Source organism: Crassostrea angulata, chromosome 6 (genome assembly GCF_025612915.1).
Source record: "Crassostrea angulata isolate pt1a10 chromosome 6, ASM2561291v2, whole genome shotgun sequence".
NCBI lineage: Eukaryota > Metazoa > Mollusca > Bivalvia > Ostreida > Ostreidae > Magallana > Magallana angulata.
Window position 1 is genome coordinate 44,209,349 of NC_069116.1, and position 23,861 is coordinate 44,233,209.

Below are 23,861 nucleotides of genomic sequence, written 5' to 3' on the forward strand. Positions count from 1 at the left end.
TAAAATATACTGATTTGATTTAGACAGATTTAATTATCACCATATTAATGATAGAAAGAATAATCAAAAGTTCGAGCATTAATAAGAATACTAACTGCTATGTAAATAATGATAACACTAAATGCTGTTCAATATCAATTACAATCAAATCAGCGGTAGTTAAATTATACATATTAGTAATCAAAGCAAGTATATAAAAATAAAATATAAAAATAAATCGAAATGTATGTTTACATTAGAAAACATATAATATATACGTACAAATACAGTGTACATGCAAGACAGGATCAATTTTAAACAGCGGAAATTATCAGTCCGTAAATATTTCCCAACTTGAGAAAACATAGTTTAGAAATTTTAGCTATAATGAACACTAAAACACCAATCATTTGTGAAACTATGTTTACAATATGTTACATATAGTTACATGTAACGACTGTAAATTATAATTTACATATCTGAATTTATAATTATCAGGATATGACCTATGGTCAAGCTTCGGGTAATCAGGATTTTAATGCCAACTGTCTAAAGATCCATAGTTAAAAACAACCTGTTGACGCTCTCAACAATATCCCAATATATGGATTTTACCTTTTTGAAAGACTAAATGGTTACCCGTGCTACCGCGGGAATATTAACAGTTTAACATTATTTAAAATTGAAATAAAGAAAACAAACTTTTTAGATGCATTTATTCCAAACCAGTGAATGGTTATTTAGTGTATCTCTCTCTTAAGTTTGAAAATTGTTCTTTAGGTCAATTTTCAATATAATTTCTATTACTGTCCAAAATAAGAATTTAAGATAAAAACAATTTGGAGGAGGGCGGGGGGAGGGCATCCACGTTAAACTCCCCAGTTTTATGCTTATATCATTTATCCAAATAAACGTAATATACAATAATCTGTTCCTTAATGTTTACAATTAATGTCTAGGGTTTACAACCAATCTGTCGTGGTATGAAAATGAAATTAAAACACGCTGAATATTCATTATTATTCATTTGCATGCAGATAATTATTTTAAAAAAAGTTATATTTTGATCGAAACTATGCCTGACTTGGATCCGCCAAAGCGTGTCCACAACCTTACTCTCATTTTTGCTATTTCAGGTTTGTTCATCGAAAATGAAAGTAGGTTTTTGATTTATTTCACAATAATAACTTATCAGTTAAAATTCAGTTGTACCTTACGGACATCATCACACGTGTTAGAATACCAAATGTGTAAGCAAGTACTCTGGTGCAGGCATTTTGTAGTTCATTTGCAAAATGCCTTTATCTATAAGTATAAATTGTACATGCAAGAAAGACTGTAAACATTGAAAAGACAATTGTGAGGTTTCTTACCAAAATCAATACATGCATTGTGTGTATTTTGCTTACAAATGTCTATTACACCACATTATCTAATTGGCATTGTTTAGTTTCAGGTGTCTAGAACAATGTCTTTATTCGATTATTATGAAAGGCAAACACAAGTCGAGCTGTTACTGTAGCATTTTCCATTTCGGGTGGAGTTAATTAATGAACATATCATTCACCAAGGCACTTTGAAAATTGTATATCAAGAAAAATCACATCAGGTAAATAATATAACATACACATAATAATAGTTTTTGGTATTGGCAGATTACATTTGTTTTCTCTGAGAAGATTTCTGCGCCGACCGTATAGATATACTTCCATCGCCAGAATTACCCATGCCTGCATATTGGTTTAAGTGATGAGCATTTTCCGTTTCCTCATGGAGATAGTTGATTTCACCTGCCCTGGCATAACCTGCATTATCATTAACTGCCGTAAGGTAACCTGTATTCTCGCTGTTTGCTTTGTTTCGATTTCTGCAGATGACAATGATTATGATAACGACCAAGATAACAGCTAACCCTGCTCCACTCGCTGCACCAATCAAAGTTTCATTGCTTGTTGAAGAAGGGGAAGGCGTCTCCCGTTTAACAGAACTGCATCGTGACTCTGGTAAACAATTTTTTAAAAAAAAATGCTTGTTTTAAATCAATGATTATTCTTAAATTTGATTTAAAAATCGAAAAATAGTATCGTAAAAAAATGAATCTTGGTTAATGATCAATAAGGAATCAGATAACTATTATGGAATTGCTAGTACATGTACATAATTTGCAAACACTTTGATTTGCTGCTGATTGTTACTAAAAGGATAAACAACGAATGATTCTTTCCCATGTTAAAAAAAGACACAAATTTAATTTCATCTTTGACAGTCAATATTATTAAATATATTTTATATTGAAAATGAAAATTTGTGCTTCTTACTTTTTGATTTTTGCACTTTTCCAAAAGGACATGTCTCAAAGATATTGCAGCACTGTTTGTCGGGTGAAAAATCAACCCCAAACTCGTCTTTTTTACACCAGCTGCATCCTGCCACCTTGTAACAATTTCTTTAATAAACATTAGAAACATTCATTTGAAGTTAAGTTAGTCAATCAAACATCGAGGCAACTTAACAAATATTGTAACATTTAGTTCCTCAGAAACATACAATTTCTTGGAAAAATATTCATGTAATTTCAGATAAATTTGGCAAACGTGAAATTATTCTGGATGAAAAAAAAATATGTTTATTTTCATGATGACAAAATTGCATAGGTTTGGAGATAAATAGTGATTTGACTTTGCGGAATGAATCAGTGAAGTGCATTCTTGTTAATTTGTGTATTTGTTGTCATTCCAGAAACCAACGAAGGTTTGTTATTTCGACCAAAGCAAGCAAATGATTTTCCTTATATGATAGAAAATGGCCGTTTTATTTCTGTCGTAACGTAATATCCTTTGTTTTATGTCAAGTTTCACATAAAAAAAATATAGATACAGGTACTGTCTAGAAAGGTATATGAATGTACTTACTCCTCGTCTTTTCGGTAATCACATCCAGCATCAAAGCAAGGACTCAGGGTTTTAATTTTATCCGTATCGTTCGCAAATTCAGTGTTTTCGTCTGGTAATCTAGCACTACATATATGGTATGACTGCCTATATAGAGAAGCTCAAATTGTATCAATTATTTTAATTTTCATCAGTTCTACGGCGAAAATTCTTAACTGGTGTAAAATTATATATGTATATGGAGCTCTTCAAATTTCGTTTTGGCAGAGAATTAAATTGAGTAACATTTTTGTGTTTAATCAGAACACGAGCAAATCTAATTGATTGTGTAATATCAAGATTCATTGACAAATGACAAGATAATAAACATACTTTATTTAGGGCTGACGTTAATAATTAGGCACTGAGGGTTTACTGACTATAACAGAATATCAACGTTTCATCATACAGGCATTTATCTACATTAGCAAAATAAGATGGACCTCTACTCAGAAATTTACTGGTAAAAGTAATGTTATTTTTATTTCACTCTTTAATTTACTTGATTTTGTTGTTTATTATTTTAATGGAAAGTACGTCACAATATGAAGGTGTCCCACTTCACCTCAAAAATTAAAAGTTTCTAAACGTGCAGAACACTTCATATAATGATATGCCACTTATTCAATATTTAGTTGTTTTATAAAAAACATAGTCTATTCAATAGTTTTTTGAGTCTCTCCAATAGTGATAATTACACAAATCCATGCATTGTATACCTAACTAGTGATGATGACGTCACTCGTATTGGGCCTCAACTCAATACATTGACGTCTGAGAGTGAATCAACTTACCCTGATGTTGTTTTTTCTTGGCACGAATCATATGGTACGACTTTGTAACACAAACAACAATCCGATTCTTCATCTCTGCATTTGTTCTCTAGTGGAGACACGTTTGATACCTGAAGAATTATGAGATACATTACAAAGCAAAATCATTCAGAAACATTTGATTCATATAGTTTAAAAATGGACACGACCATCCAACTCTCTTAAAAATAAAAAATAAAAATATTTTACAATGTAATTTTCCCCCAAATAATTATCTAAATGTTACAATAGTATATTCTAGCTAAGAAGTACTTAGGTTTTTTTACTATCCCTGGATGTAGGACATCCGTTTCCAAATTTTGAACGAAGAGTTAAATATATGTTAACGCAATGTCTTTTCTTTTACATGAACATTGTAACACATTGAAAATATGCCTGTCAAACTAGGAATATTAAATCATAAGATCATTTCAATCTCATGAAAAAATTGGGCCCAAGTAACAAGATTAAGATTCCAACATTTTTATAAATGTTTAGGACGTGTGTCTCTCTTTAGACACAAAAGTTTGTTTACATTCTTATCATTGAATCCGTCTTGGATTGTACAGGGTGTCCCAGAATATCCGAAACCATTTGAAATTCACGTAAATTCATTAATGCTTGGCCAAAACATGTAAAGTGTAACTCAAATAAAAGGTACAATAGTTAATTTTTTCCCCTCAAAAAAGTTTAGAAGAAAAAATTGACATCTCATTGAAATATTATGTCAAAAAATTGTATCATATTTCTTTGGTTGATTTTTTTTCCCGAGATGAATCGGACAAGAGAGCAGGCATCTTCTGTTTTAAAACCTTTCTTAAATTACAGAATTCAGATGTAGTTGCATGAATTATTTATTAAGAATACCCTGGGGAAAGCAACTTAAAGCAACAGGTAATTAAAATAGTAAGAAGATGGGATCCGAACAGAGGTTGTTTTTAGGAATTTTACTCATTCAATGACGTGATCATTGATAAATCAAAGTACTGAAGAACTGACGGGAGTTTTTGTCGATGTTTATATATTTTAAAATCAATGATATGTTATTTTGCATGACAAGTACATGTATACGTAGTTTCTAATTTGAATTACGCATATTTTTATAATATGAATTTTTGAACTTTTTCGACTAGAATGTCGAGAAACCTCCATATGAATCATGTTAAATAATATTTAAAGATAAAATTAATTCAATCAAACTATGTATCAGTGGTAGAAATATTTCTCGAAAATTGTATGGATCCAAGCAATTATTTTATATTGAACTCTAGTCTCGTTAAACCAAACGCTCGGCTGACACCGTAAATGTCCGAAAAGGGTTTACGGAGACAGCCGAGCGTCGAGTTGAACGAGACTATATTGATCTCTGGCGTAGGAATACATACGACTACAAAAAATATTTACATTGTTCGTACCATTTAAAATCTGACTATTTTTAAGGTATTTGTAAATAAGTTTCCTTAAAAAACAATGCTTTAGCATACATTACATCGAATTCATCAATTATTTTCAAGAACTAAGTCTTGTCAGGAGCAATGATTTGTGCTGAGGTCCAAACACTGTTTCACTTTCTATTTGTCCGAGTGACTGCATAGGAGAGTTGATTAAAAATCAACTCCGAAAAAGGACGTCAATTTGATACACTCTATTTTCCGTTGTGTTTATAAAACCAATGCTCAGTTTGTCAAAACCTATGAATGTTTGTGAAGTTTGTTGAGTTAAAATTTACATCATATTCCGTTATGAAAATGCTTTTGGGTTTCTGTTAAATAAATTTAATCAAAAGTTATTTAAAGAGTAGATGGTATCAGATATTCTGGGACACCCTGTACATTGTATTTTGTTTTATATAGTTTAATTCGTTCAGTTTTTTAAACCTTTACTTGACTGTGATATTTAGTTTGACAATTCTCAGCTAAAAAAAAAGAAAGTAGTAATATGTAACAGTTTTGATACGCTATAAACTGGTATAATATTGAAACGTAAGAACGGTATCCATGTCCTTTGTAAGATTCTTGCATGTGTGTGCGGCAGATTTGTGATAAAGTTGAGGGTCGAAACTCTTTAACTTTAAGTATTGTCCTTCCTCAAAAATCACTCAAACCAAAGTTAACTATCATTGAAAGCTAGTACCATATCTACTTAAAGAAAACTACATATTCTACAACCTAAAAACCATATCAAATATATCCTGAATTTTAAAATTAACAAGCATTGCCTAGGATCGAATGAGTTTTCTTCGGATGATAAGTTTTGTACCATACAACAGCTATCTGGGCTATTGCTAGAAATGTCTATCTTTATCACGATGATGTAAATGTTGCTCTTATGCACAGGTACAATCTTATATCCCCTGGTGTAAAGCTTATCCACGGGCTCAGCATTATCCAGAGGAAGTACCTGTAATGATTTATTCACGTACTAAATCAAGTGCTATATATATATATATATATATATATATATATATATATATATATATATATATATATATATATATATATATATATACGTATAAACAGAGAGAGAGAGAGAGAGAGAGAGAGAGAGAGAGAGAGCACATAGACTTACACGATAAGAAAAGAACTGCTTTTTGGTTTCTATATCGAAACAGCTTTCTCTTTCGATAATCTTGTCTTGGAGAAGTTTAACCATAGTATTCTTTTCCTTAAAGATAATAACATTTCATAATTTTTCAAATTTCGTAAGTCCCTTATGTTCATTGCTTAAGACAATAAGGCAAGACTATGCATGTAATACACATGTAATTAGTTTTATTCAAACCTTTGATCCTAAGTGTTTCATTTTAATGTCTCTTTCATCGGTTGCATCAGAGAAACTTGGATAAATTACTAGAAAACCACTTCTGTCAATTACCATGCAACTGAAAGATTATAAAATAATTTGATTCAAGTTTTAAAGCATAATTTAATTGGCTAGTTTAGAAAACTGAATCGTATGATATACATGTAACTTGTCTACGTTATAATACAACGCGCGTGAAGAAAAAAAAATATATAATATAGCTGACATTAAATTTAAAATTTTTACAAAATGGCGTAGATTGGTGCATCTATGCAGAATTAAATTATAAGGAATAAAATTCAATTTCTCACATTTTTAGAAATAAAATGTGTCGCTGTTTATCAATTAGTACATTGTTTTTTTCGGGTTCACATGTGGGATATAAATGAAGTGAAAGTGCAGAGAAATAAATAACCTGCGTTGGCGGTACCCTTTATTTATATTTTGTGCAATGATCGCTACCTAATCTTACGCACGATTTATCAAAGGGAGCATGTTATTGTTTTTGTTCACATATTCTTGAAATAGTCCCAAAATGTAGTTAAAATAACTAAACAAGTGTGAATGTACTTAAGTACATTAGATAAAAGAAATAGCCAAGTCGTCATTTATAAGAATTTGAGTTTGTCATCATCATGATTATATTGTGCTTGATTTCTCTTTAGTTTCGATCAATCGATGAAATGGCAAGATTTCAGCCTTGTCAGTACTATGACCCTGTGCATTGCAATCGACATAACACGTAACTATTTACCGGTATTCATTACTGTTGCATTCTGGGTTGGTGTTCAAGAACATGCGGCTGAAATACGGGTACGGATAATCAACACACATAACAACATCTACAATATCAGCCTCTGAGTGCAATCCACTTCTCCTGAAAGATTAAAACGGATTTTAATTATCTGCTTGCTCATCTTGTTCCTTATTTAATAGTTTATGTAAAAAGAAAGACGAATGGCGGTTTTCTTAGTTTTTCTAAAATCCAAATAATTACCTCCCTTCGTATACAGCTTTACACTGAGTCACTATAAGGCCAGCTCCCCAGTTATCCTTGTATGGGGATATAACAACAAATTTGCCCTTTTGAGCCAGCGTTCTTCTCCACCTGATAAATGAAAATAACAGGTGTCTATAGAATAAAAACTAACTATAAATGAGGTGGTGGTCATTTTTCGACTGTATTGATCTCCTTTTGATCTATTTTAAAATACAGGAAAATACCCAACCATAAAAAGAAAAATATATAAACTTTTTCTTTAGACTACACAAATCTCAAAATTATAGTTAGCTCTTATGTTAAATTTGTTGACCATCCAGTCTCCTTAATAGTAGATACATGTAAATGTCGAATACGAACGTATCGGGTTAGGTAAAATTTTATACCAAGGTCTTGTGAAATGATCATAATTCTTTGCAATCTCCACGGCTGGATAAACTCGCACGTGACCATCACGTGTCCCCAAGTAGCGCCAAACTACAAACTTAGATTGTTCCTGATTTCTTTTCCAGATTTGTTCTGCCTCAAATGTTGCCTGAATACTGCTTTTTACATTTGCCTTCAGAAAAAAAATCAAAACACATTTTTTAAGAATATATTATTTGCTTTAAGCATAGAACTATGAGGGACTCTTGCTTTATGATATAAATGTTTTTGGACAATATTATTGATAATATATCTTTCTCTTTCTCCTCTAGCTCTCTCTCTCTTTCTCTCTGCCAATAATGGTGAATCATCAGGTAGCGATTTTCCAAACATACAGGTTAGGTAAAAAAAAAAATAAACTGCAAGAAAGTGTCAAACAATTTATTCCATCACGTACGAATGTGAACAATTATTTATATATATTAAGCAAACAAAAATTTAATTAATGATTTATATTTCAAGCAGCAGTTTTAGAGATATTTTAAACAATATGTACATCACGTTTTTCTGTGAAGAGTAATTTTTAAGTCATTAACGAAGTAATTACATGTTTGCTTATACTGAAATGTTTTGTTGTTATCGATTAAATTGCGATTAGAAGTATTTGAAAATCTCTTCCATTACAAATAATTGTCGGTAACTTGAAAAAGAATAGTCATTGCAATAAGTTAATTTCAGTTACCCAATCCCTGGAGCTTATAAAATGATGTCGTATTTAAGATTAAAAAGCAAATCGGTTTGATCAATTTATTATATTTTCTAATCCAAAGAAATCAAAACATATAAAACCCCCTAATTATTGTTATACTTAACATATTTTTTGGATAGGTGGGATCATTTTGCAACATTTTAAATTAAAATAATAATTATGGGATATATTAAACAATCATGATGAAACTCACACAAAATTAAAAGCATTATGAATTCCGATTCTATAATAAGAAACAATGAAGGGAAGAGAAAAAGGATGAATAAGTAACTAACCTTTAGTTTTAGATACCGATTTGTTTGATATTCTACCACATTGTTGAGGTATTCTGTATACATGGTAACATCGGTTTGCGTTTCTTTCTGATAAAGGTACTCGTAAGGTGTCTCGAAGGCATGAGATGTCAGCATAACCATTGAATGTTCTTCAATATAGAACACCCACAATACATTAATCATTTTTGTTCCATTTAATCATAGAGAAACTTTCTTCATTGTTTTTTATTATAATGTTTAAATCAAAACTGTTTTTAAAATAAAAAAGAAAATAAAACCAGAAAGAAAAACCTGAATGAAGAATCGAAAATCCTAAGCGAAAACTGAAAACATCCCCCGCACACGCAACTAAGCATATTTCAAAGAATAATATTGATTTCAGTGTTAATCGTTTTTCCATACTACATGTACATTAATGTATCAGTTGGTCAACGTACACCGAAACTCAATTTTCACACTTGCTTTTCTCTATTAATTTTCGTTTTAAACAATTAAAGGTAAATTGTGCTTTAAAGACATTGGCCACCAAGTGTGTATATCTATTTCGGATCATTAGCAAAACTGCACCAAGTTACAATAACTGAAACCATCCAAAAAAAAGTAAAAAGTTTTATACATTACTCAGCTCTTTTGATGTCAAATATTTTGTATGTAACACATCATAATAGCATTAATGCTAGCAGTCTGCACCTTTTGTGGAATAACGATCATATTCCCTACATTTCTGAGTACGTTTGCTATTTAGGTCAAGTCTGTGGTAAAAGAACACTTCATTTCCGTTGATCAGTAACAGTTCTTGATTTTGTCGTAAACGTCTTTGTTGGTCATTTTTTCCAAGTACAACGCACAATGAGAAATTTGTACCAGGAACCTTCAAAAGATTTTTATAGAGCATTAATACACATAATGTCCAAGACATGATGATATACATGTGTATGTTGCATTCTTTCCATTGGGAGAAACAACCTTTAATTTTTATCATTTTAAAACAGTTTTCTCATCTGAAAATGACACTATGAACGTTTCTTTTTATTTCAGAGAATAAACATTTATCATGAAAGTTTTGTATGTAGTTTTTGTTCTTTTTTAAACACGTGACCCAATGTTCTGTACAGTATGTATAAATAATACAACACTATACATGTAATTGCAAAATAAAATACAGTAAAATACACTGTAAACCTCAAAATAAGTTGCCTCAAAACAATATTCACAGGCGGGAAGCAAGGTCTTGTATTTAAAAAAACATTGTTGTAAAGTGTTTGATAAATGTAACATTTGGAAAGGTAAAATGTTGACCTATGTGTAGGTATGGCGGAAATACTTTACTATGTCAGATGGCAATTTTAAAGTAATACGCAGAACAAAGGCACTGATTTGGCTTAATATGACTCTCCTTTTTTTTTTAAACTTCAACTATTTAAAGTTATGCGATATACAACTGTATTAAACAACAAATTTTTTGTCAAGAAATGGTTTGCAAGATTGGGTTAAACTTTTAATTCAACTTTAGCAAATAAGTAAATGCAGGAGACAAATAAACAAATTAGCAAATTAATAATTATTCACAAAGACCGTTAAATCAGTTGGAGCATAGAATGATACTTTATAGGTAACACAAAATATTCCTTATAACTGGTATATGTACATAAACCTCAAACATTCAGTAGTTACCTTTCTCCAGCTGTATTCTGCCTCTACTACTCTCACTTCAATCCCCTCGTATTCTAAAACTCCTCTCGATATCGTTCTAAAGTATTCAAATGTTTTGTTGCCAGTCTCTCCTCTAAAGGAAAGAAACCATTCCACTAAAGTTAATCAATGTAAATGTTGCTTTACAGAGAGATACATGTATCAATATGATAGAAAATGAAGCGATGACGCTTGTCTCATTTTACATGGCCACAACTTATATGCAATGCAATAAAGATTTTGATTTTTTTCTTTGTACTGTAATTACCATAATAAATGGGGAAAATGTACGTACATGTATGTTTATTGAGCACTTCTGTTTTTATAAACCGAAATTACTCATGGACTGATTCTGTTTAAGATCGAGTACTCGTAAAGAAGCATTTTCCTTTTTGTCAAACAATAAATAAATGCCTAAGGATTTATTAAGATTGGAAGTCGATAAAAGTTGTGGAATTTGTGCCCAAATACAATTGTTTCACAAATACCATAATCTTCTACCTGACCATTAAACTATATCGAACATATTGATTAACGAATAAATACTCACCTTTTCATTGACTCAATCATTGATTTTGCTTCCTGACTTGTTTCTAATTTATAAATATCAATAGGATCTGGATTAATGGTGATAGCATTTGGTGTTGGCTGCAAATAGTGCACCATTACCCGGCCTTGACCGTCTATCATAAATGCGTAAGAGAGCTCTCCTTGCTTGAAATTTGTTATATCGGAGAGCAATTCGTCCAGGAGAATATCTGTACATGTGACTCCTACTAATTCCCCGGATATGTCCACAGGGAGACAAAGTGATGTTATTAGTCCTTGAAATATAAACGAAAATATATGTTATTTAAGGTTTAACCATTATTGGATTGCTGACTTAAAGAGTAATTTAAGCACTGAATGCGTATTTTTGGGTATTGTCGGTCCTATAACACAATATTTCTTGCAGACAAATCATATTATTTAGTGTTAAAATGGACAAGGACATGCATATCACGCATTTACTTATTACTTAGGATACTGAATTTGTTACACACAAAACACACTTTTTTTCTGAATTCCACTATTTATTGTGGAATTTCTTTCCTTTTGAACTTAGAATTTTGGGCAATTTATTAGACACTTTGCAAGCGCAACAGAAATTCTGCGTAGCCGTTAAAGAGGAGTAATTTACTCCTCTTTAACGGCTACGCAGAATTTCTCAAAAGACTGTACTATTTAGGACACAATGTGCATATTATCAGGAAATCAGATTCCAATACTTAGAAAAGATAATTTACGTTTATCATACCTCATCATGATAATAATTCTATATAACGCGACATCTGATTGTCCATACAGTCACGTGACAGGACGGACAAAACGTCGTGTCTCCTGAGGAATAAATATCATATTCCACCCCTTCGAAAATATCGGGGTTGTACCCCTTTCCATTGGTATTAAAAAAACTAGTTGTGCATAAGACGTAAATCCACGGTTAAATCTATAATGTTTTGAAAGTTTTGAAGTCTCCTTTTATCAGAAAATTCAAATATATATTTAACATAGAAAGCAAAACATTCACGAAAGTTTTGCTTGTTTATAATTAAATCTATTAGAACTTGACGTTTTATATTAACGTTAACATATGTCTTTTGGTAAGCAGTTTATTGCATGAACGTTTGGGATATATAAAGATTTATTCCATCAGAACAATCATATTTTCTTCGGGCGCTAGTATAGGGAAGTATAATTTTTCTTCGGACATAAACCTTCATATTTCCCTCACCATAATGCAATTTGTTTTCCCTTGGACTGAAATGTCACATTTTCATTGGTTTAAACATTGCACGTGATTGCCTCATATATCTCTATATTTGTTCTGTGAGAATTAATATTAGGCAATATGGCCGTCATTGGTCGACGCTTCGCTTACTCATTTCGACATTTCATAGTATTTAATACATAAACCGCATGCCGTAAGTTCTTAAAGTATTTGGAGTAGTTGCCCTTTGAAATTCTTTAAAATTAGAGTAGTTGCCCTTAGAATATTGACGTCACATTGTTTTGTCTGGAGCAGAACAAAATGGCAGCGTCGAAATTTGCTCAAATCTCTGCAGAGAAAAGGGAGAAAACATGCAAAATTGAATAGCAACAAAACATTGAAGGTAAACATGGGTGAAGCAAAGATTTTTAAAGAGTATTTGAAAGGTGAGATTAAAAATTTTGAACAGTTTAAATAATTTAAATTGGACGAGATGTTAGGCATCTTGTACATGGCTGTGCCATGATCATCGCTATTTGTGAATAAATATGTCGCTTGATAGTCCTCGGGAAAACAAAACACTTATTAGGTTAGTTACTGACTCACTACGGAAATATATTGGGTTGATCAATCTCAAAGATGGCTCGGCGAAGCCTCGCCATCTATGAGATTGATCAACCCAATATATTTCCGTAGTGAGTCAGTAACTAACCTAATAAGTAATAATATTACATTAATCTCAAATGTTGATCCCAGGACTAATAAGTATGTTCTGAGTTATGTATTAGATAATTTAGATAATTTAATTTGTATTTTTGATAACGTTTGTAGGACATCTGTATACAAGTCTCCAAATCCCTAGTCTAAGATAACAATAAACTAATCTGATAAGTATGCCATAAAAAAATAATAACTTTAGTCACCTTACCGGTGTTATTAGAACGTTTATCTACATAAGGGACAGAAAACACCGGTTCGTCACCCAAATTGGCGATTGAAAGATCTTCGTAGAAGGAAGCCATCTTAGAATGGACTAAAGAGTCTTCTTCAACATGAGTGTATGTGCCTTCCTGTAAACGTGCATTGTGAATGAATTCCGTAAGAGGTACTAAGTCTTATTGTGAGGAAAATTCACCTCGTGTAATATCTAAAGTAAAGGGGCATGGTAACGATCTTGGTCAATTTTTCCCCCCGACTTTAATGTTAACAAAATTAATTCTACAGTAAGGCAATTTGAGCGTCATTCGTTGAGTTATAGGCAAGTTACAGAGCTTACAATTCTCTGCTAGTTAACAAACCATTTGTTAACATTTTAAGTGTTGAAGTAAGAATTTCAGTTTAAGACCAAAAATGAACGTAATAAACGTAAGGAACTGTAAATATAAGCTTAAAATTAAGAAGAAAATAGAAAAATTAGCTTAATAAAGATTTTTTAAACTAAAACTTTGAACCTGTGTTTAAAAAATGGAACAAGCATTGTTTACTTGTCTAAAGCATTGTGAATAATAGCAGAAAAATAGAATTAATTGACCAAAATCGTGACCATGTCTCTTTAAAAGAGGTTAAGCTTTATTTCTTGTCAACATGAGTACTTATTGGAAAAAAATACTTTATCATCAGTTTCAATTAAATATTTGAAAAAATCGCTAAACCTAATGTAGAGAATCAACAAGTAAGCATACTTTCTTTCACAACGGATACCTGTACTTTTCGTAGCGTCTTTTATGGCATGATTAAAGGTTCATTATCCCTTAGAACAATTTTAAGAAATTTAGAAATTATATGGAAATGTAGTCATTACGAATTACTACTGACGAACTTTTATTCACGAAGACTTCATTTGGTGATTAACAGGAAATATACTTGATCGCGGCGACTTATTTTCGCAGTAAAGATTAAAAGATTAATGAAAATAATTAACAAAAGACATTGGGGGCTTGTTCGCAGTGAGAAATATTCAACACGAGGTTGTTTTCACGAATCACGCGAAAATTTCTCTTCCGCGATGTTTGCTTACAGCATATCGTTATCATTTCCCGTACATAAATTGATGGCTAGAATAAATAAGTTTTGTGAATGTAATTGACAAACCTGAGCATTCTTTGGCATTAAAATGCGGAAAATTATTGATTTCTTGTTCAACACAAACTTGTTACCTTTATCTGTCCATATGAATTATCGTTCTTAACTTGTTTGCTCATGTTTGTTAAAACTTCCTTCCAGTAAGAATTGATATCTGAATAAAATGATAAGAGATTGTAGTATTTTTTGAATTTTGGCTTTAAATGATCATGTTATAAAAACCAAAGCCATACAACAATATATGATAAAAGTAGTCTATACGCTCCTCACATTTTTAAAACCCTGATGCATTTATATAGATTTTAGATTTCATTATGTTTCAGGATCAAAAATTTTTCATTCGGTAAAAGGGTGATTTCTGTTTGAAATAAAATTGTGTTTTTTCTAAATTTGTGCTTTAAAAATTATTTTTGCTTATACAGTTTGATTTAAAAGATTTTTGAAACAAATCCAATACACAATTCAAATGGCAAAGCCATAGATGAATGAAAACTGGCCGCATTTACCTTTTCCAAATGAATATGTTAAAATGATAACAGAGTTATTACGAGCCTCGTTTTCAGTTTTAATAACATCTAATGGATCAGCATCAGAATTACTAGCAGCCAAGAACAATATGATGGATTCTGAAAATACACAAAAAGGAAAGGTAAATGACAATTAAGTTGCGGGCGTCTTGAGATGCGCTTATTTAGGTTTGAGAATAAATTTAAGCACCGTATGATACTAGTTTAGCTTTAAATTGATAAAAGTGTTGTGCATCATGAAAAAGCGCTGTAACAAATTTTACTCTCTTAATTCTGAGACTATTTTGCAAACATAATGCTCTTTTTTGTTTTCATTGGATGAACAATTTAATATTTTTCATATTAAAGTTCTTGTCAGTTATAAATATTGTATCAAAACCTAAGTTATCGTCTACATGAATTAAGGCTATTCATTAAAGAACAAAGGAACGCATAAAATGTTTAAAGCTTCCATATGCTAGTAATTATCTCTGACAAGTCGACAGAAATATGACAAACCGACATACTTTTCTGTCATTTCGACTAATTATTGTAAAATAAAAAGTCAGCTTTTCAAATCTCTATTTCATATTGTCAGAAAAAGCGGCCAATTATTATCGTTTACTAAATTGTAACGATTGTATGATGTTAACAAGTAGGATCTCTAGTTGAATTCTTACTTTTTTGGACACATATGACCACTTGTCTGATAGTTTACCCATTCCGAGTTAGTTGAATTATCTTTGATAATAAGGTAGTTAGTTCCATTTCCTGATATTATTTTTTTGCTTAACCGACCAGTCAACATTTACACCAAAACATAGGAGGTGAGTTAAATTAAAACGGTCATTTAAACTGACAACATTTGAAACGAAACTGAATATCTTATTTCGGGGAGTAATTTGCACAATTTTGAAAGTTTAAATATTTTTTAAACTCAATAAAATTCTTACCTCTAGAACTCCCTTGAGATTTTGTTTCGTTGATATCAAAATATGAGAACGCCTCCTTAATTCCCTCGCTATAATTTGATTGACCCCCAAACGTCCAGGAAGCGGCAAACTGGCGCAGCATTTCTTTGTTTGTTGTCGTCGCCTTTGCTAACTGAGAACGATGGCATTTCGGAGGCTTACTAGCTGTGTTGTTAAAAACAACCAATCCAATCTAAACATAATAAGATAAAACAAAGCTATTCACTTATATTTGGGAAAGATATTTTATATTCATTAACGTAATCGATTAAAAAAATAGTTATCAATAAGTGATTTTAGAGATATTTTTTTTCATTTATTTGACTCATGTATTAATTGCAGGGATATTTTCACACTTTTTTGATACGAGACTTACAAAAAAAAAAGATGATCATGAAAAACGTGAATACCTTACCCTGTCGTTTGGATTAAGCGTATTAATTACGTCATCGACAGCCATACGGGCCACTGTGAACAATGTCATGGATTCGTGGTTACTGCGCATGCCCATCACCCCGGAAACATCTACTGCTACTACGACATCCTTTGGTTTGTTAGCCGCTGTTGCCACATAATATTGCCTGAAGCAGACAAATATAACATTTTGTGAGAAATGACTTTTCAACGTATGGAACTTCAAATATCTAGTCGTTGGTTCCATCGTAAAAAGAAATGAAAATAAGTCAAGGAAAATCTATTGAAAAGAGACAGGACGTTGATCACGTGATTTACCAGGTATATTGATCACATGCCATTAATTAAAGAATGTATTGTAGTAGGTAATAACCATTGTGGAAGTTGTTTGAATTTTCTTTCATAATATAGAGATATGTTAAAAAGATATCAAGTTTTTGAAGTATACGTGTATTTACTGTATTTTAGCTGTAAAATGTTATGTTTGAAGACAAATTTTTTTCCCTTAAAAAACTAAATAATTTAGAGATAATTATCGTATTCGTAAAATCATACTTCAAAACAGATATTTTACAGATCTATCAAATAACATATTGGTGCGTGGAGCCACCTTTAATAAAAGATTGAAGAAAAATATTGAATCGATAAGTACAAAAATTGCAGCCAGTTTTTGTTGTAAGACGAAGGAATGCCTTATTATTTCTTAGAGATTATTCCCTGATTTAACTCATGTAGTTTACTCACTTAGATCTCGGGTCATAGGAAACACAATTGTCGCTGAATCTATGGGACGGGAAGATGAGAAAAGTTCCATCACTCCCTCCAAAGTATTGCCATAATAAAGTTGGATTATTTTGATAGTTTTCTTTCATTACGTCTTCAATTTTTTTGTTTGGGAAACGGTTTGAAGTAAAAGATCGCGAAATACATGCATTTGTCTCTAATACCTGTAGAAGAAATGACTGTCTTCACTGTTATGAAATAAAACTAAACAAGAAATTAATTTTTCAAATTTGTTAATCTGTACTTTTTGTCTCTTTTCTCATAATTAAAACAAAAAAGGGTTACAATATTATACGATTCATTCTAACCTCTGTCCTAAATTTTGGGTTATATGTTCCATTGATTTTACAACATTGTGAAAAACTGTTCTGAGGAGTTGTACTAAAATCGTTAAAGTGTTGTTCTATGGCTCCTTTAACTTTCTTTAGTTGATTTGTCATTGTTTCAAACATCTGCTGTAAATTGTTTGCCATCTGTAAGAGAATTTTAATAATATATGTATTTTTTTGGTAATTATCTCAAACAGATGGTAGTTTGGAAATAAAGAAAATATTAAAATTTGGTCGTAAGTCGTAATTTCTTTTGTAAAACGCAACCCTGCTGTGACATAAAAAACGAACAGTATACCAGGTCAAGGTTTGTCAGACGGACAGAGGGATGGACAAACTTATCACTACGTTGCGCCTTCAGGAACTCTTTAAAATTAAATGTTTTCTTACCTTCTTTACAATGTCGGCTCCTTTGTCTGTAGTATTGTAGTATGTGAGTTTATCGTAATAGGCCTATGGAAGGTAAACATATTATTAAAAAAGGTTACAAAAACTATTACGACCGAAATATGTACAACCGTAAACAGTTGAACTTTGGTATCTCTAACACCGATATCTCGGATACAATGGATATGTCGACGCTTTAAACCACAGTATTTGGCTTTTTACCTGGAGATCTGGAGCTCCAATCCCATATAAATCCATTCTTTGAAGTTCATGTGAAAATTTCTCGCCTCTCAGTTGATTCATATCCTGTGCCATATTAAGGCAGGGCAAGAAGAAAGCAATCAACACTGAATACCGAATCATGGTTTTCTGAAAAGTAAAAATAAATAAGGCATCTGCATGTGCATTATGCAAGTAAACAGTTAATAAACCAAAAGCTTACAAGTTACAAAGGTAACCAAAACAAATAAAAAATCAAGACATTTCTATATTTTATAAATTATGAAACGTCAAAAAGAGTCATGAATTTATTTTTCTTTGCCAATTAATGACGAAACATCCCGAAAATAGCATAATTTGAATCAGATTAAATTTTTATTATAAAATTCCCTAACTTTGCTTATGTTTAACTCAGAAATGATTCCCTAATTTGACAGACATAGACTTTAAGATTGATCTGAAACAAACTTTTATATAGAAATCCATTATACATGTAAAATACTGAATAACCATAAAATGTTTTTTCATGATAATACTCATCAGTTTAAGTCTAATCTCTATATCTGATGTATAGTATTCAAAATTTGATACTACCATGCTAGTTGTAATTAGTCAAGATATGTTACGGCAAATCTCCAAACATGTTGCATGTTTTTATTGAAACTGTTACTTTATTCAAATGAAGTGTAATTAAGAATATTCTTTTTACTCTACACTGTTGTTAAAGTTATAAAAATATATATCATCAATTTTTGAAAGATTTTCTCATTGAATTTAGAGCCTAATTGGATTTTCAAAAAAGACATGAAAATATGGACATTATTTCATCAATTTGTGAAAGGACATAATCCTTATATTTCCTGTGGAAAGCAACATGTAACTGTCTTGTAGAATGTATTAAATAATAACTGGTGTTACACAGTAAAAAGGATTCCACAGGTGCTTGAGGACAGGATCGCCCTCCCCTCCCCCCCCCAAAGATTACAGACCCCCGGGTCTTTATTATTATTTTTTTTTTATTACCTTTTATTACCTTTAGCAACCTTCTTGTAATATATGTACAGAGGGTCGGATTTTTTTCAAAAATGTTTGTTTTATGTAATTTTGGGCAATGGATAAATAAATTAGATTAAAAATATGTCATAAAAGGATAATTTAATAAAAAGGAAAAATAAAGTCCCGGGGTCTATATAGGGGTTGGGGGGGGGGGGTAGGGGTGGAAGGGGGGGGGGGGTCGATCCTGTCCTCAAGCACCTGTGAAGGATTCTTGGAATTCGAAAACTTGTAAGGATGGTACCGACTATTTTTTTGTGCATTTTGAAATTTGTTGAATTAACTATACTATAACACTGTAACAGTTCATTTGCATTTACCCACTCGGCAAATTCTTATCAAAACGTTTGGACTGGTTTTAAAGACATTTTTCTGATAATTGGTAACTGAAATACACTCATTTAAATTCTTTAATCCCTGGACATATGAATATTGGCGACGAACAATGGTGGATCATATGGTTTTTGAATAGATAGTTTATATTTCTCGTACATTGTACCTGCAGGTCTGTAGCAGCTTTTTACTATGGAAGGCACTGTAGTTTCCGGTCTGAAAAAATTCGGATGGATGACCTGGAAGCTACAGTGCTTCCGGTCTGAAAAAATTCGGATGAATGACCTGGAAGCTACAGTGCCTCCCATAGTGAAAAACAGCAATGTACGGCGCACAAAAATTGCACTTGTTTTGGACTTATTAACCTTATTCTCACAAATCCGGGGAAAAAATACAAACCATTAACATTTTCAGGCAATTTACTACTGATACATGTATCATCACTTTACTTGCCTCAGACGAACCTACCTCGGAAAATGAAGTATGATTATATTCAAGTCGAGATCGAGAGTCGCCATTTTTACATGTAAACAAAGTGCAACACTTCATTTTACGGGACTAGTGAGGATGTTCATTAGAACATCAGAGGCAACTGAAGTGACGATATCTGTAGTAAAATGTCCGAGATATTTTTTGGAATAAAATATTTATACAGAATGTGTACGAAAATGAGATTTGTGCGTTGTAAAATGCAGATGTTTTACTATAGGACGCATTGTAGCTCTAAGGTCGTCCATCCGAATTTTTTAGACCGGGAGCTACAAACCTGCAGCTGTATTTCTAGAGCTGTTTGCTCTTCGTGTCTTGTATAGATTGTTGAGGAGATTGTAAGAATCAAAGTGTATATTTATCTGTCTGTATTTTGATTTACTTTAATACATATATGTAAATCTTTTCGATAACATAAAGTATCACTTTTATCGTACATTTTGATGTTAAATGATACTGTTTGGTGTCTAGCTGTGTTCTTGAGTCCACATATCGGTATCCGTGGAATGTTCAATTAGGTAGGGTAAAAACAGTTTACATGAAGTATTTTACTAAAAAATGTTTAAAAATAAAATAAGATAGCATGTTTTGCAGTTCATCTCTGAGATTTATTTACATTGCTTGAGAGGTCAGACGTATAAAAATAGATTGATGTTAAACTTCCTTTTGCATAACTATATCAAATATCATGTTTCCGGCAATCTAAATGCAAAATAAACTTTAAGGCTGTCACGTCACTCATGCCTGAAGTCACAATACCTATTTCAAACCTATATGTAACTGATCAAAGTAGCTTTACAAAATCATATGCAATAGAAAACGAAGCCTTGTTTAGCCACACTACTCTTCTAAGCAACAATTTCAACTTATATCAGCAGCACTCCCTTACCGAACGGTAGCTTCTTTCCATAAACTGAGAAGATTAGAAATCAGTACCGTATTATATTAATATACACCTGTGATGTCTTCATCATATCTCCATTAATTTTGGCCCTTTTGAAGTTAAATTCTTTTAGTTGTTAAAGACAAAAAGAATATATAGGCATATTTTGCTTAAAGTTTTAAGCTGGTGATTTTTAGAGAGTTATGCCCTCGATCAAACTATTTTTTGCATATAATGCAAACCTTGCCATTTATTATGTGTATCATTTTCAAGTGATGGGGACCGGGGTTGCTAACGTTTTCTTTTACTTTACCTATTCTATACCTTTTTCTGTTTAATATGATGTCTGCAAATTCTGTAAAATGATTAACAAATGTCCTATTTTGATAGGTGTTTTTTTCTGAACGATCGCGACCATCAACACAATTTTTCATGCGTTGATCTGGCGAATTTCCAAATATGTTCTATGTATAAACGAGATTTTACGACTAGTATACGTTACTTGATACGGTGACGTTAAATCTTTTATGAATTAAAAATATAAATAGGACAAAAATATAAAAAACACTTTGAATTATTTTTTCTTCCGGGTTTGCCCAAAAAAAAATAAAATAAAATTAAAAAAAATATATCAAATGGGGCTTTTTATCTCAAAAAATCTTATAAAAACAAAGTCAAATTGTTAAAAATTTTTGTGTTAATCATCTCTATAGTAAAAGTTTAAATTGTGAAATTCAGGGCTTTACCACCCCGGGGTAAAAAAGCTTCTCTTACTCAAAATACGTGGGGGAATAAGTATTTGCATGGATAGGAAGTCCTCTCCAAATTGTGAAATTCATGACCCCTTGGTCAGGGGTTCAGACCCTAGGATGGGGCCATAATGGCCAAATAGTAAAAATGTTTCATATCTCAGAAAATCTACTCTATTCCCATATATTTTCTTTTTTTGTTTAGAAAGACTGAATTAATGATTATGGTGTCCATGAAACCTTCTACCAAAATTGTGAAATTCATTACCCCTGGAACAGGGGTTTAGGCCCAAGGGAAGGGTCAATATGGCCACATAGTGAAAATGTGTTTTAGTGATATGTTACTCAATAACAATGTCATCTTCATCTTGAAAACTTGGCAATATTGAACTAAATTATGTGTTCTATCTTAAGGAAACTACTTTGATATCTTGTCAAAGAGCATTCTTTACTTGTACTTAAAGAAATAGTCTTAATGCATTTTGTGTGCATTATACACATGTAAATAAAACTGTGAATATTACACTGTATAAAACATTGACCATTAAAGGTCTTTTCTTACCTGGCCTCAGGATCATGAAGCAATTTCAGACTTAAGTCAAAATTTCAACCAGTCATGAAATAATGTTTTATCATAAAATGAAGATGGAAATTTGTAATTTACAACATGTTATCAAAACACTTCTAATAGTATTTCAATTTTGTCTGTGACATTAAGACAGTTTACAATTTTTTATTTAAGTCTAAGTTTGCTTCTTGATCCTGGGGCCAGAATTTTACTTTTTTTGCCTTTGGATCTAAGGTTTGGGTAATTCGAGATTCCTCCGTCTTTTCAACCACATCCAACCATTTTTATGAATGAATTTTTTTTCAAAAATCAAATAATAAAAGCGGGGTAACAGTCAGATGAGTCTCAGAGTAGCGTAAAGACTTCAATTGAATCTAAAAAAAACAAACATATGACTCTTTGACATGTTAATCCAAGGCTGTGAAACTTAAGTGACCGTCAGAGGCTGTTTGCCTCTTGTTCTTAATTAAAATAAGATGTTATTTTACAATGGATTAGTAACGAATAGCCTTCCTCGTTCCCATAAAACTAACTTTGCTGTATATAAAACATATCTGGCAACAATCCATGTAATTGGTATACGTAGGATGTATGTGCTACTGTAATTTTACCTTTTTTTAGTCAATACAGAAATATGCAAGTAAGGGATTTAATCAATAAGAGTCCACTGTCAAGATTTTAAATTGTTTTACTGCTTGTAATTTGCATTTATGCACTATAGCAGGGCTACCGAGTATAACGTGTTAAGACTATTAACCGTAATATATCAGGTAACATGTTCAGCATCGAATCACATTATGTAAATAAAAATCATCAATGTGGAATAATTTAAGTTTGTTTTATTCATCAGTCCTCGGGTGGACTCTCTCAAGACATGGTCTTTCAGTAATGATGGTTTTTAACTCCATCTTTGCATTTTTGGGGGGGGCATTTATTGAATTTTTTATTCTACTGTTTTCATTTTGATCAACACAAATTGATTTATTTAATATACGATCTTTACGCAATGTTTTTGTTGTATATCATTGCAAATAAATTTGACCTATTGGAATATTTTGATCACCGGTATTCGTTAAAATTATATTTATCAAACAAAAGCTGAAGGGGGATTATTTAAAGACGTGTTGGTAAATAAAAGTATAAATAAAACCAACGATTAAGCGTATGAATTATCTCATTTGGTAAGAAAAGAAAATTCAAACCAAAGGAAGCTTGGACAAACCTCCGATGTAAAAATGTTTTTAATTTGATTGATTATTTATGGAACCCCGTTTTAAACTCCAATAAACTAGTACAAATCGGTTAAAAACTTTACATCTAACAATATGATTCAAATAAAAATCAATAATTATGAATTCGAAATACGTTTTTGCAAATAGGTGGTCTATATTACGAAAAAACCCTTTTAGATCAAGTAAATTATTCACAAACTAAATGATGAATAAAAACAAATTGCAGTACATCAAAATCTACACTGAGCAAATGGGGAAATACATCAACTGTTAATACGCAGAAGAAATAACATTATATATCATCGGCGAAAAAGTTGATTCCTTAGTGCTCACGGTTCCTTCGTGACTTTACTTTTATACATGTACTTGTAACAAGAAATACTAATTTTACCTTCAGTAGGAACTGTTTTCCATCAGCTTATCCCTTAAGAACTGAACACCAAGCAGTATTTATCTGGGATTTACCAGAATCACTGACCTGGAACATG

The 23,861-nt window shown here is 31.6% G+C and overlaps 1 protein-coding gene across 2 annotated transcripts; it reads right to left on the bottom strand.

Moving 5' to 3' along the window:
- Positions 1-122: 122 nt before the first annotated feature.
- Positions 123-23,861, bottom strand: LOC128188102 (VWFA and cache domain-containing protein 1-like). 2 transcript variants are annotated; one of them, XM_052858931.1, is made up of 24 exons: positions 23,765-23,861; positions 18,070-18,216; positions 17,851-17,913; positions 17,440-17,604; positions 17,093-17,295; positions 16,350-16,515; positions 15,917-16,127; positions 14,964-15,083; positions 14,532-14,611; positions 13,304-13,445; positions 11,176-11,449; positions 10,608-10,719; positions 9,624-9,804; positions 8,934-9,082; positions 7,910-8,082; positions 7,521-7,631; positions 7,278-7,400; positions 6,503-6,602; positions 6,290-6,385; positions 5,981-6,121; positions 3,704-3,813; positions 2,892-3,017; positions 2,298-2,425; positions 123-1,979 (listed from the first exon to the last, which is right to left on the bottom strand). In XM_052858931.1, exons 2-24 carry the CDS (start codon positions 18,208-18,210, stop codon positions 1,636-1,638), a joined length of 3,459 nt encoding a protein of 1,152 aa, XP_052714891.1. In that variant the 5' UTR covers positions 18,211-18,216; positions 23,765-23,861; the 3' UTR covers positions 123-1,635. The 2 variants fall into 2 exon arrangements, with proteins under 2 accessions (XP_052714891.1, XP_052714892.1); XM_052858932.1 differs by lacking the exon at positions 5,981-6,121 and having other exon boundaries at positions 23,765-23,851.